The following is a 14587-nucleotide window of genomic DNA, read 5'->3' on the forward strand; positions in this document are numbered from 1 at the left end:
AAAGGGTATCCTTTCTGTTTAAGCTACCAAATAGATCACAGTAAGCAACCCGCTGGTTTAGGGCCACCTAGTGGGAAAAGTAAATATATCATCTAGGAAATAAAGATGTAAAACTACTTTTGTGTTTCACTGGAAATTCCAAAGGCGGTTGATAATTTTTCAAGAGATCCTTTTTTCATATATAGACATGTATTCCTCAAAACCTAACCTCCAAAATGAGTGGAACGTTGTTTACTTAAACTGCTTTGGGAAAATAAAATACTGAAACCAGTCTCTTCCCCCCCCCCCATAAGACCCATTTTTATGTTATGCGGCTTTCTGTGTTTTTACAGCTTCATTGTATCGTGCAGTACACTGATTTCCAGCTTTGCCTTTTCATTTCAATGAGATTTCAGGATTTTTTCAATTGCAAACATAAGCAAATGTTCTTCTCCCTGACCTTTGTTCTGATGCAGGATAATCTTCATTCATGTCCTCTAGTTCCATGGTGGATTGTTCAGTTGTAACCATTTACTAATGTTTTGTTCATAATTACAACTCTTAATATTGTTTGTAATGCTGATCGTGGAACTCAAATGTACTGCATGAGATGGTCACATCCACAGCCTGTTTTGTATTGTGTCCCCTGTGTGGTGTTAGATGTCATTTTGGAATATCTTTTTCTTTGTATTAAAACCTTTTTCTTCATATTCTCTTGTGGCAGTCCAGTTCACTATCTAAACTGCAGACTCATGAGAATTTATTAACCCACTTAATTTAGTCGGATTTTTGTGAGGGGACACAAATTAGCTAAAATAAACTAATGTGGGAGCACAATGAAGGGGAAGGAGTCTCTAGCAAGGGGACCAGAAGTAATTTAGCTATATAACCCATTAAGTAAAATTTGATATACATAAGCCCTCTTCAAAAGTTACAATAGGCTAATGTAACCAGGTCATAGGCTGGTAGCATGTTTGCTTTCTCCCATTCCATCACCAGTCTTTTAATTTTCCAATTCATAGAGGCTCCCCCATCACTACCTGTTTTAAAATCCTGATTTTTCTAGGGTTCTAAACCACATGGGGATTCTCCACAGGTACAAAAGGTTCCCCGCTACAGAGGTTTGCCAGCTCTGAGAAGAAAAGCAATGCAAATGGCAATGGGGGAATGGAGCTAGACCATTTGTTCATGTGTTTACATTTACCTAATTATAATGGCTGAGGAAGGTGAAATAATATTGCTGATTTGCAGTCAAGGGCATGGATCTAGCCAGTGTTCAGAGGTGGTGGGCGTTAGAGCCCACAAACAACATGTTGCCCTTTCCCAACCTAGCTAGATGTGCACCAGTGGAACTGCAACCTCTTATGCCTTACCCTTGCCATTCTGGAGATGCTCCAACCCCACATGAGAATATTTTTGGCTGGTGCAACGGACTGCTGTGGGGAGGAGGAGACACACAAGTTCCTTTGTCTGAGTGACTTTCCAGTTGCACATTTCTGAATCCAAGCATGTATGCGTGCAATAAAAGAGGCCTTTTGTTGCCCAGGGACTTAATTTTCAGTTTTATAAAATACTCTTGGCTAAAATACCTTGCATTAGGATATGGCAGCTATCTCTTTGTTTTACTAGAAATGGCCAACTGCAGAGACTTCTCTGCCTGCTTGACAGAAATCTGTATTGCTTTGACAGGTGAGAAGGAACTATCGGTTGGAGCACCGACATGAGAGGCTTGGAAGGGATCCTTTACATCCTCTGGCAGTTCCTTCCCCCACCTACTCAGGACCACTAACTATACCAGAAGAAGTTCATCAGTTTATTAAATCTGATGGTTTGATTTATGTTGTAGGACTGATCAATGCACACAGCCATTTTGGAAATATCACGGTACGAATTGACACTTTAATTTCTACTTTGTAAGAGACATGTTTATTGATTTAAATTTAATAAATTTATATACTGCCCTTCATCTGAGGATCACAGTTTATTTGTAACTTGAAAGTTATTTCCAAAATGACTCGTGTGCAATTGATCCATTAAGCGTTAAGAGTTAATTTGTATATGGATTTCTGTCTAGAGACATTTGTTGAGTTCCTCTGCTTCGGAAGTTAGGGACTGAGACTTATTTAATTAATACATTTGATTAATTATTGTTAAGAGCCAGTGACTATTTATGTAAAAATCTTTGGTGTTCTCCTTACTGTCCAGCTGTATAGTGTGTACCTTTGGAGGAATGGTTGTAAATTAGCAACAAATCCACCTGCCCCCTAATATTACAGACTAGCTTAGGAAAGGTGTTGATTCCTTTATATAGGATCTGGTTTACACAAAGGAGATTAGATTAATCTCAATTTGCAAGGTTTTTGAAACTTAAGATCCATAAACTCTTTTATGTCTACGCCTATTGTTCTCGGTACTACCAAATTAAATATACACCATGCCAAGTGTGGAATGTCTCTTTCTAGGCGGCAGCTTTTAAAGTGAAGATTTAATTATATCAAAGACTCTACACTTAGGAGTAACACAACCTGGACCATTAAAATATATAAGTAAAGGTCTCCCTTGTACAAGATATTACACTCATGTTTGACACAGACAAAAATGACCCTTATGCTTTGATCCTAAGTAGCATGCTGCCTTTTATGTTTCCTTGTCTGCAACCCATTCTGCCAATTAGTTATTTTGGTTATTTAAAAAATGGTTAGAGCAGAATAACTTGAGGTTTGGAAGACTTAAACACACACACAACATTGTTAATGCCACTTGGCTTGATTGTCCTTTTGACTATTAGTTACAATGCCATGTGAACTTACTTGCAGGGATGTAGGTCTATGCAATTGGCAAAGTAGTCAAACCAAAGATCAAAGAATATTAGTAAATAAATGCATTAATATGTAAAGGGTGACCCTAGGCAGAGGGGGTCGTTTTCAGCCCGAGGGCTGCATTCCTTCATGGGCAGCCTTCTGGGGGTTGTGGTTGGATACGTCTCTGGCTGGACACACGCCACCATCCATCCATCCATGCAAGATGACATTACAGTTCAAGGACCTGGGGAGGGGACACTGTCCTGGAGGAGTGCATTCAGCCCCTAGGCTTGAGGTTTCCCACCCCTGTGTATTTACCATAAACCACTGAGGTCAGTGGAGCTTTTCCCCAGGTACATATGTATAGGATTGCAGCCTACAAGTGGGGGTAATTTTTGGTATTATAAGTTAAATAACTTCAATAGCTTTCATGAGTGCAAATATAATCGGACCTTAAAGCAATTTTGCCCAAGTGCAGCTTCATTGCTCACATTGCTAAAAACGGACCATTAATTTTAAATTTTTTACCATTTATATCCTGCCAAAGTAGCTCAGTCCTGCCCTCAAGAGTGTTTATAACATTAAAAACACACAGATGACATCTATAGAAATAACCACTCATGGTAGCTGCAAAAAACAACAACACCCCACCCCAAAATGAATAAAATCACAATTTTTGGGTGAGGGTTAGTTATACATACGGATTTCAGCGGGACCTAAGGGTGAGCTATTTATTTCATTTAAATGCCTTCTAACCCACCATTCCTGACAAAGTCTAGGGCAGAACATTGTGTCCCCTTTTAACATAAACCTCTAGACCAGTGGTTCCCAACCTTTTTTTGGCCATGCCCCACCTAAGCGTCTCTAAAATCCTGATCCCCACCACCCCGTGACACATACAGTAATTCTTATAATTCAAAAAGTGAACTATTCATGTGGAGGAAGCCTAAAAGGCCATTAACTGTTAATAACGCATTCTCAAATTGTTCCCCTTAAAAATCAAGTGCCCCTTTGTGGGGCGTGTGCCCCACGTTGGGAACCATGGCTCTAGACCTTTTGCATATAGATGTATGAGGGGTGGCAATATTCTGCTCACTTGTTCACTAACAGCATAGTCCTATGTATGTTTACTGAGAAGTGAGTCCTCCTATGTTTAGTGGATCTTATTCCTAGGTAAATTGCCCTCAGAACTGCAATTTGCAGCCTAATTCTTGTAGGCAAGACAAAGCACTTCATACCTGAATGAATTATTTGTGGTTTACTTTGGCTTCATTTTAATTAAATTTAACTACCTGCTCTGCTTGTCTTGTTGCTGCATACAGTCTGCGCGTACCCCAAATAATGAAGAATGGTCAGGGATGATGGCTGCTGTAGTCCAGCACTCTCTGGAGGGCACAAAGAAAATTCCCCCAACCAAGTTTAAATGAATGGAGAACATTCTCCCTCATAGTTTAAAGAATCCAGTAGATCTGGAGGTTGAGTTCAGTGAATTCCTTCCCCAAGAGCATTTGTTCTCTGAGGCCAATTCCTGCCTCCTGAATTCCGGAGTTTAAACTGTGAGGGTGCATTCCTTGTAGTTCAAAGGGCTGTGGGGGTAAATCAGATAAGCATAAGAGATCTCTGGGCATCATTTGAATATCAGTAAGAGCAGAGAGCCAATCTTGGGAGACGTTCTTAATATCTGGTTTCTGGGCTTGAATATTAATTTTTTACATAGTAGTCCAGGCAGGAAGCAAACAGCAGGGGAGTAATATGATTGCTGCCGTTTTTATTTCATGGTTATTTTTAAACAGTAGCAAGTAAAAATATTCAGGATGACCAGAAGAATATGGTGAATACAAGATAAACAATTTGTAGAAATTATGAGAAATGAGGGAACAGTTTAGAGGCCAGAAATAAGGTACCGGTATATGAGTTTGAAACTGTCATCTGCACTCTACATTTTGAGCAGTATACAACTTAGAACAGTTGTGGGCTGCCCCTCGAAGAATTCTGGGAACAGAAGTTTGTTAAGGGAGCTGAGAGTTGTTAGGAGACCCCATGCTGTGGTCTAAACCACTGAGCCTAGGGCTTGCCGAATCGTTGCTCGGTCCCAGCTCCTGCCAACCTAGCAGTTCGAAAGCACATCAAAGTGCAAGTAGATAAATAGGTACCGCTCCGGCGGGAAGGTAAACGATGTTTCCGTGCGCTGCTCTGGTTTCGCCAGAAGCGCCTTAGTCATGCTGGCCACATGACCCGGAAAAACTGTCTGCGGACAAACGTTGGCTCCCTTGGCTAGTAAAGTGAGATGAGCGCCGCAATCCCAGTCATTCACGACTGGACTTAACTGTCAGGGGTCCTTCACCATTTTTTACTCCCCTCACAAAGCTACAATTCCCAGAGTTCCCTGAAAAGAGGGGTTGACTGTTAACATAGCCTACTCTGGGAAATGCAGCTCTGGGTGTGTGTGTGTGTCTCCTAACAATTCTCAGCAGATCCCAGCATTTGAGGGGAGCATTTGACTGCTTCAAATGGTATGGTGCTGCTTTAAATGTAGTGTGCAGTTTCAGCTCCCGACACCACCCTACTCTCACAAAAATATTGGCCCAAAGCTGTACTAGTATGCTGTATACCAAGTGTGCCTGCCTGCTTACTACCAATACTACCATTGCTTTCATCCCAATATCTTCTCAGTGTCCTCAAAGCATCTTCTACCTATTTGTAGTTCTTCCTATAATACAGGGTCCCAGGGCCACTTCAGGCAGCAGATATTGGGGGGGATAAGGAATGGTCTTGAGGCGTTGAAGGACCAAGCTGTGTGTGTCACTAAGTTAACCTGCTGTCCTGTGGTGCTATTCTATCACCGGTGTTCCGATAAAATCAAATAAACTTGTCAGGTGCCATATTGTCCTTCACTTCAAGCAACAAAATGCCTTGGTATGGTCCTGTAGATACTTGAAGTGAGAGGAAGATTATCAGCTCTGTGTGTAATTAACATGCTTTTATGCTGTACAATTGTACGGTATAACATAATCAGCTAGAAATTGTCAGCAAATTAACAGTAACTTTCTCTGTTTGAAAACATTACAGGTGTTTGTGTGTCAAATCCTGACATTTGGGGATGTTTCTGAAAGAGTTGGGTGAGAGAATTCATATGGCCATGATCATCATTTACAAAACCACACTTCTCATAAAATGATTGTGGTTCTCTAGCAATAGCTTGGTTGTATGAAAACATCTTCACACAGTTTTCTTATGAATGGCAATGTCACCTGCCAAAATGAAAACAATCTTATCCTTTGTATACTCAACTGCCTCTGAAATGAAGCGGGAGAACTCTTGAGAAATGTCAACTTCCTGTTTAGAGAATTCCTATAAACTAAAAATTATAAAGTGACGGTGAGTACAACAAACAGCGTTGCACATGTCAGCTGTCTGCTTGGTATTTCTAAGGTAGAAAAAGCCTTCTCTGCACTTCAAAGGAAACGATCAAGTACCAAGTAGCCCTCAGCCTTTTCAATTTTGGGAATACCAATTTTAGATAGACTGTGCTAAAAGCAGAAATGTTACAATAACCATTTCTTATTGTTTTTAATTGTACCTGGTTTTCCCCAAAGCGTTCATTTTCTTTCCCCAAGTAATGTTCCATCATGCTTTTTAACTATAAAGCCTGCTTGAATACATTTTGAGAGCAGCATCTATCTTTTGTCTTGAGAGGGCCGGACAGCTGAATAGAATTTAGAAGTGTTTCATACTGGGGCTCAATGATTTCATAGCAGACACAACAATTGTATTTTCAAATGGGTCTGCCTGTTTTTAGGGCCCTGGTTGAGGAAAATATTGTGTGATGCCTAGACAGCCTCCTCATCTAGCATTGGTACAAAATGGAGATCGATTGCATATGTTGTTGCTTTCCGTTGGAGCATGAGTGCTTTCTTCAAATAATCTGAAGGTATAATTAAAGTTTTAAATCTTTCGGCCCCCTCTGAATCTGGGGACTAATCAATATTGCATGGAATCTTTCTTGAATGTAAGAACTGTGAGTCAGCAGCCCTTTAATTTTTTTAGTTGGTGCTATTGTTCCAACAGCAAGCTTTACTGCTATTGTCCAGTGTTTGTCCAGCTCACGTTTACTGGACTGTGGGAACGGATTAGGGTTTCATGGCTCCCCCCTTCTTGCATAAACTCTTGATCAAAGACATTCCTTGGATGACAAAACACTGTATACTGTGTCACACAGTCCTGACCAGACTGCACGAACAGTAGTTTAAAAACACATGCCTACATTGTTCTCTAACTGGCTTTTAATTTTTTTTTAAAACCCAACACAAATTTTGGTATAGGCACACTTTTTTTTTTTAGGCTCAATTTACTATTTTTATAAGCAAATGCAGCCACATATACAATTTGGTCACGGTGAACAGCTACCAGAGAGGTAGCCCACTCCCAGATTGAAAGTAATGCAAGACTCCATCTGTCTATGGTCATTGCAGTTGAGATTTGACAATAATAGAGTAATGTGCCACCCCAATCCCTGAGCAGCGCCAAGATTGCAGGGGTTCCAGGCACTTACCAATGGTTCATGTTTCCATTTGGCACAACAGAGACTGTGTTATCTTTATGATATAAGGTTTATTTACACATATATACCACCTGAGCGTACGATGGAGGTATTCACAACATCAACACCCCAAAAAGGGTCTTGTTTCTCCCATAGCCTTTAATTCAAACAGAAATCAAATGTTGCTCTGCCTCTGTCTCCAGTCTGCTGTTTTTTCTTCTGTCCACCATCACTGCAACTCAACTATGGCTTTTCCTGCTAACTAACCACGAGATGCTGGAGGGGCACCTCCCATTTGCCATCTCACACAGAGCCCCCTTCCTCCCCCACAACATAGGGAATGTTTTATATGGTTGCATGTTCTAGCAATGCATTTTCTCCTCCGTAAAAGCAAGATACTGTTATATAAAAAGTGAGCCAATTCATTATGACTTATTCCGTTTTAAGGTACGTATTGACCCTGCATTTCAGTCTGGTGATTCCCGAACGCACCTTGCAACAGATTGTGACAAAGCAAATGGCAGGGGCAGCAAAAGATATGCTGGAATGGGACTGGGGAGAGAATGCCTCTGGTTCTCTGGAGTTTGTTCTTTTGTTGCTACTGCTGTCCATGCAGGGTCCATGGTGGCAAGCCTAGGCAGGGGAAACAAACTTCTCTCACTGCCCAGGAAGGATACTAGGAAGCACTGGAATTAACTGGCACCAGTGGGGGAGCATCTCCTCAGTCAGGCTGGATGGAATGATCTTCCAGGGTTATCTCTGAAAATCCTGAGAGGCTGCCTATAGACTTGTGTTGCTATTTTGTAGCAGGGATTCGAGCACATGCCGGAACCTTGGATTCGCACAAATAAAGTGAATTGTAGGGCATGTCCAAGGGCAATAAATCTACTTAAAAAATAAAAACCACACACAAGAGTCTTTTAACAATTTGGAAAGTGATGCATCAAAAAGTGTGGGATGAATGAATTATTAACAAGAAGGTAAGCAAATCCGGATGAATGCTCATTGCTATACCATAACAAAAATTAAGGGGAGTTGTGAAATTTTTAATACGCTATTTTATACATGCAAGACATAAAGAGAAACGTAAAAAGAATAAGTAAGTGCATCTATCTATCTATCATCTATCTATATCACCAAATCAACCATATTCCGAAAGTTATAGTTGAATCCATATCACCAGACATATACAAATGAAAAACATCAAGTACGTAACAAAAACTACCTGTATATTCAATCTATAAAAACTCAAGTCCAACAGAGAGCTTTCTTAATCCAATTCTCTTAATCTCTTGATCTATTAAAAGGTTTAACACTTCCATTTCAAACATTCATTAACCTTTCTTATAATAAACCTGATATGTTAACATCTGATTACCATGAATTCAGCTACCGAAATATATTAACATATTGTAAGCCCAGAAGACTTATGTGGTCCCAAATGGTGTCTTTTTGTATTGCAAGTAAATTTCTACAAATTTGGCAAAAGCTTATTTTGTCTATTTGCTGCTACTATATAGGAAATTCTTTGTCTTCTGACCTGTTTGACATAATTTACTTTTTTATAATTTGGCATAACGGGATTTCATAGGTAACATCTTTATCTTCCAATATTTATTCACCATCTTGCACTTCCACCACATGTGAACAACCCCCCATCTCAACATTTTCAACATAAGGGAGAGTGGCTCATATTAATTTTCTGTATCTTGGTTGGAGTACTATACCATCTTGTCATTACTATATGTTTCCTCCTTATGCCCATGTTCAAAGAAAAATTGTGAGCAGATTCCCATGTTTCTACCAAGATCTAGGCGAATACTCTCCCCTATCATTTGTGCCCACTTAATCATGCACATTTCAATTTGTTCTGATTCTGTTTGATATTTGAACAAATGTTGATATATTTTAGCTGGCCTATTGTGTATCAGGAACATAGACTATGGGAGTCCAGCTGTTCTAGCAGGACTTGTTGCACTGGCTTCTGCTAGTGTTAAGTTTCTGTATGTGCAATTTCTAATGCCTTATCATTCAGATATTGAATAGGAGGAAAGTCCAAATCGTTATCCTGCTGCTTGCATTCTATCAGTTAGTCACAACATAAATCTGAAAAAATGACCAGAGTCAGACATTTTTTAAGTCCAGCTACAAGTAGTACATGCTCAACTTTCTCACACTGAAATGAAGACTTTAAAAAGTGCTTCCCTTTGAATGATCCCCCCTTAGGCCTACTACGCATGTTGCATGGCCTTGGAGGATTATATTTTGGACCAATTTTGTTGGGTTTGGACAAGGAAAATCCAAGTACAAATCCTTGATCAACCATTATGTTCACCTTGCAAAGTTGTCTTGAGGGAAAACGTAGAACCAGCGCCAGGAGTTGGCATTGTTGGGAATCTTCCAAGATGGCACCAGGGCTGGGTCTCCCACTGCCATACCTCCTGCAGCCCCCTGGCTTTTGCTCCTCCTATCAATATAGATCAGTAATTTCCAATGGGCAATTGTGTGGACAAGGAAATTACTGGGCAGTGGTAACGGTGGGGAGGAGGGCCCATTCAGAGAGAGAGCTCCATTGAGAGACACTTGCCCAGCAGCACAGGGTGATCATAGTATCAGGACATGTTGTAACTCACAGAATCAGGCACGCAAGAGAACCGCAAGGACCTAGACATCAGAAGACTGTATTGTAAAGGTATGGCAAGTGGAACACATGTCAAAACTAATATAATTAGTCAGAGCAGGTAGACAATCTAGTGCTACACTTAATTGAAAAGTGAAAGCTTTTTTGGTCATGTTTAACAAACTGCAAGAAAATGCTGGCCCATCTATTTCATTAGGAACTTTGCAAAACATTGTCAAGGACTGAGACAATCTTTTCACATGGGTTTGTAAATGCATCATGTTTATGAAATAAAGGCTTATTTAAAAAAGAAAGAAATGTGATCCATTACATAGAAACTTTGCATTGTGTTAGTGAGTTTGGGAAGGATTGTGCAAGAATATATTCTGATTATTGCTTTATTCTGGCAGTGTGTGAAAACATTACTCAGCATCTCAATCTTTATAGAACAGATACCAAACTGAACTATACTGAATCATGAACGTTTCTAAAAATAAAGGATAATTGAGTGCAGCAGATTTGTGGTTCACAAACCGTTTCCATTGAATAAAAACACAGGACACAAGCATTGGGTTTTACAAATTTATTTCTAGACTTTTAGGGGAGGTCTTTATTCTTCTTTCTTTTGCTGGAAACTTATCTGTTACAGGTCTGTTGGTGAACATGTGCATTTCAGACCAGTGATGCCAATAAGTACAATATTATTATTTTTAAAGATACAAATCTGATTTGTTTTGCTTTCTATAGATCGTTATAACAATGTGACAAATAAAGCATCTCTGTTGGCACGTGAACCCGCTTATCAGCATTTGGCCTTTTAGTACATACAATACTTAAAATTTTGCAGTACACGCTGCCGCTTCTCAGTGAGCAACACATAATATAACCAACAACCACTAACTCAATAATCTTGTTTGGTTCAGAGACACAGAGATGCCACAAACAGAAATGTCTATGAGGTAAGCAGTAAGAAATGTTCCTGAAATTTGGACAGAATGAATCCAGTCCTCCTGGGTCCTGCGAATGCTAGAAGCCCTACAAGCCTGCTGTCCTTTTCCATTTGAATAAGCTTAGGTAGGATCTTAACTGCGTTTGCCCTCAAAAATGAAGTTCTAATTCTGTTTTGGTTTAGCAGCATACAGGCAACTAGATTATTCTTCACCATACAACTCTGTTAGCTGGCTTACTTAATGAGATTTACAGGTTGTTGTTTGTATTTTTTTTTTAAATTAGCATTATGCTATAATTAACATCAACAAAAAACCCTAATATATCATAACAGATTAAACACACACAATACTTAAATTCCAGAAGATAACCTATCATACCGCATGATGATTCCCCAGTGATGGAAAGCATCGGGCATATAAGAGTTATATTATAATGCACCTTTCATATATCAAATGTGGCTAATAACACAGCTTAAAAACTACTATGATAATAAACCCCAGATCAGAAAAAAAGAATCCACTTTATAAAAAAACAAAAACAAAAAAAACACATAACCAAAAGAACCTGACATTACTCAATCTTCTGAAATGTCTGCTGTTTTAACATTAGCACAAACTAGTTGCAAATCGCGAGACCCATTCAGAATAAGGTCCAATGCATTTCAGCTTGCAGTAGAACTATGAGGCATTGTGAACGAACATTAAAACCTGATCTAAACACGGTTAACTGAAGTATGAGGTATTGTGAAGCAGGAACCTTTTTTGGAATAGAGCAGTAAATCACATTAAGTAAAAATTGATCACATAAAAAAAATCTACCAAAAAATGTCAATAATATAATTTTCTATGAGAAAATTTAAAACCTATAACATGGCAGTATATGACATTGTATAAACAAAAAAAAAAAAAAAAAAAAAACAAAAAAAGACCACAAAATAGCAGCAAAACACAATGACAAAGATACAGAAAAGCAATGTTAATTTTTTCTTTTCAATTCATGCTGGGAATTTATCCATAGCAGCTCAATAAAAAAATGGGAGCATCCGCTCCTTTTTTTTTTTCCTTTTTAAAACTTTTTTTTGTTTGTTTTTTACAATCAACACCTTAGCGGCAGTTTCTCACATACATTTTGCCATCACATTCTCCTCAAGCATCAACTTCAACAGCTATGTCCACGTCCCTTCAGCTACTTTCTACAATAATAATAAAGAAGATACATAGCCAAGATGTGCAAATTTTCTATTTGTAGCTAAATTAAAAAAAAGGAGGGGAAATACACTGGATTAAGAACTTTTCTTTTCTTTTCAAGTACACCAATTCTACACTTTTAACTATGGTGCTTTCTCATGGTTATTTTGGAAACATCTGGGACAAATGTGGTACTATCTTGACATGTCCTCATTTCTTAGTAAGATGAGTTAAAACCGCAACATCAAGGGCAGCAAGATCTTTTTGCTTTCTCAGAATCAAGGGGGTGATTTATTTTACAAATTATACTGGCCTTCTGAACATCCTCTGCAATAAATATTCTTTTTAGCCTTAACTATAAATTATATATTTTAGTGTTTAATAGCCTTCAGTTGTACAACATCTAGAGAAAATTCTCAAAATATGTGTCCTATAGGTAAACCTTTCAGGCCCCTAAATTTATATTCTTTTTTAAAAAAATGAATTGGCACCAAAAGATTTCTAAACATCTCTTCTATTGAAAAGGTTAGGAAGATATCCTGGCAATTTTGTGAATGCAATTTCTCTGACTGGAACACAACCCTTCAGAAAAAAACAACAACCCCACCTTTCCTCACACCATAGTTAAATGCACTTGCTTTGCAATTCTGAGTTTGCACACAAGCACTTTATATATATATTTATATATTTATATATATAATTTCCAAACCATTCCATTTGAAGAAAAAAAAAATTCCCACACACAAAAAAGAAAGTATTTCCTATACCTAATGAACTGAAAGTGCTTTGAAATGGAATGGTTTTAAAACAACAACAACAATAATAAAGAAGATAAAACTGTGGATTCAACCTGGATATAATTAGGCTGTGTATCGTTTGGGTGAAAACCAGCACGTTTTTGTACACTACAAAAATAGGAAGGTTACAAAAATATATTATATAGTTATTGGAACTTCTCTTTAATGTTGGAACAGAATGTTGGATCTTTTTCCTGACCATGTTAAGCTGGAACCCCAGAAGCCTTACACACAGGTAATCCACAGGCACAGAAGATTAACATATAATAATGCTGATTGCTAACATATACTAACGTAAAGGTTACATTAAAACCATTTATAAGGTGAAGAGGATAAAAACCTAAGGGGATAAAATAAACATTTACAGATGAATTATAAAGTGACTAAATGCATAAGCAAGCAAGATACAGAAAAGCCTAGAACTGCATTAAAGCTATGCTTTTTAAAGGGGAAAAAACACACACCCAAAACACATATAACCTATCTAAAAAAAACACACCCTCTTCTACTTTAAAAATGGTTGGCTTTTTAATATGCAATAATCAAATCTAATACCTCCCCTGGAGAGACATTTTGTGTGTGTGTGTGTGTGTGTGTGTGTGTGTGTGTGTGTGTGTTAATGCCTATTTTTACAACATAAAGACAAAAACACTTTAATATATAAAAAACTAATTGATTATTATTGTATAAAATCTTCTATTTTTGTAGCACAAACCCCTGGAGATCATGCAAATACTATTTCTTTTCCTTTTTAAGACGGTTGAGAGTGAAGGGGGGGTTGTCTGTTAAGAGTCACAAAGGGTAGGAAGGAATAGCGAAGAAAAGAATGAATGACATTTTCCCTTCTGGTATAAAAAGTCCTGGAGAAAAGGTTTTCCTGGGTTGGGGAAGGGAGGGGCAGGGGGGGGGGAGAGAAGATCCTGATTCCACTTCCTTCTCAGGTGCCCTTTCACTGTTTGCTGGTACTGCCAAGCAAACCCAACTGCAGAAGTCCTCCTTAAATATTCACATCTCTAACATCAGTGGGTGTGCAGGAAAGATCAGCTTCATCGTCAACAGTCTTTGTTTCTGAAGATATGTTGTGTTGCTGTGCCTGGCGTAGACTAGATTCAAGGAGGGATTCAATCTGTTCTTGGCAGGCTCGTAAACAATCCTGCGAAATTTTAAGAGAAGGGGAAAACTCTTTAGCAAAACATAAGAGAGACGTGTGCACAGCCAAATAGCTTATCCCTAGAAAGCAAATAAACAAATGGAAAAGAGTAAGTAATAAATAAGCCATAATAATACAGAAGTGGCCACCACTGTTCTCCAACTCAAATGCCCAGTGCATGTGGTGTAGATATGAATCTGGAGGTGGGAAGAAATAGGAGAATGCAATGCCTGGTGACCCTGGCCCCTGATGTTCACACTTTGTTATTATTTCATTTATTCCTTGTATCCTGCATTTTTCCCCAAGGGAAGCCCAAAGCAGCTAACAACTAACAACTCAATTCACACAAAATATCGAAATAATGAATACAGGTAGCAACCGTTTGGGGTGTGCCTGATTATGTGTGCAACCCCCGCAGACCAGGCAATTCGCTTGAATCACCTGGCTCTTGCAGCACCAAAAGACATGCATCTTTTAGTTCTGTGCTGCCCCACATAACAGCTGACTGATGCGACATTGCAGCCGTGCCAGCCATTTAAGAGATGTTAGGTGCCAAACCTGG

At 38.8% G+C, this 14587-nt stretch overlaps 1 protein-coding gene across 1 annotated transcript in view; it reads right to left on the minus strand.

Annotated features, from left to right (window-relative positions):
• Positions 1 to 10508: 10508 nt before the first annotated feature.
• The window catches only part of CCND1 (cyclin D1), a 22945-nt gene continuing 18866 nt past the window's right edge, over positions 10509 to 14587 (minus strand). The window contains exon 5 of the mRNA XM_033150603.1: positions 10509 to 14028. Coding sequence (XP_033006494.1) covers positions 13873 to 14028 — 156 coding nt within the window. The 3' untranslated portion in view covers positions 10509 to 13872. The remainder of the gene's footprint in view (positions 14029 to 14587) is intronic.

This window comes from Lacerta agilis, chromosome 1 (assembly GCF_009819535.1).
Source record: "Lacerta agilis isolate rLacAgi1 chromosome 1, rLacAgi1.pri, whole genome shotgun sequence".
Taxonomy (NCBI): Eukaryota; Metazoa; Chordata; class Lepidosauria; order Squamata; family Lacertidae; genus Lacerta; species Lacerta agilis.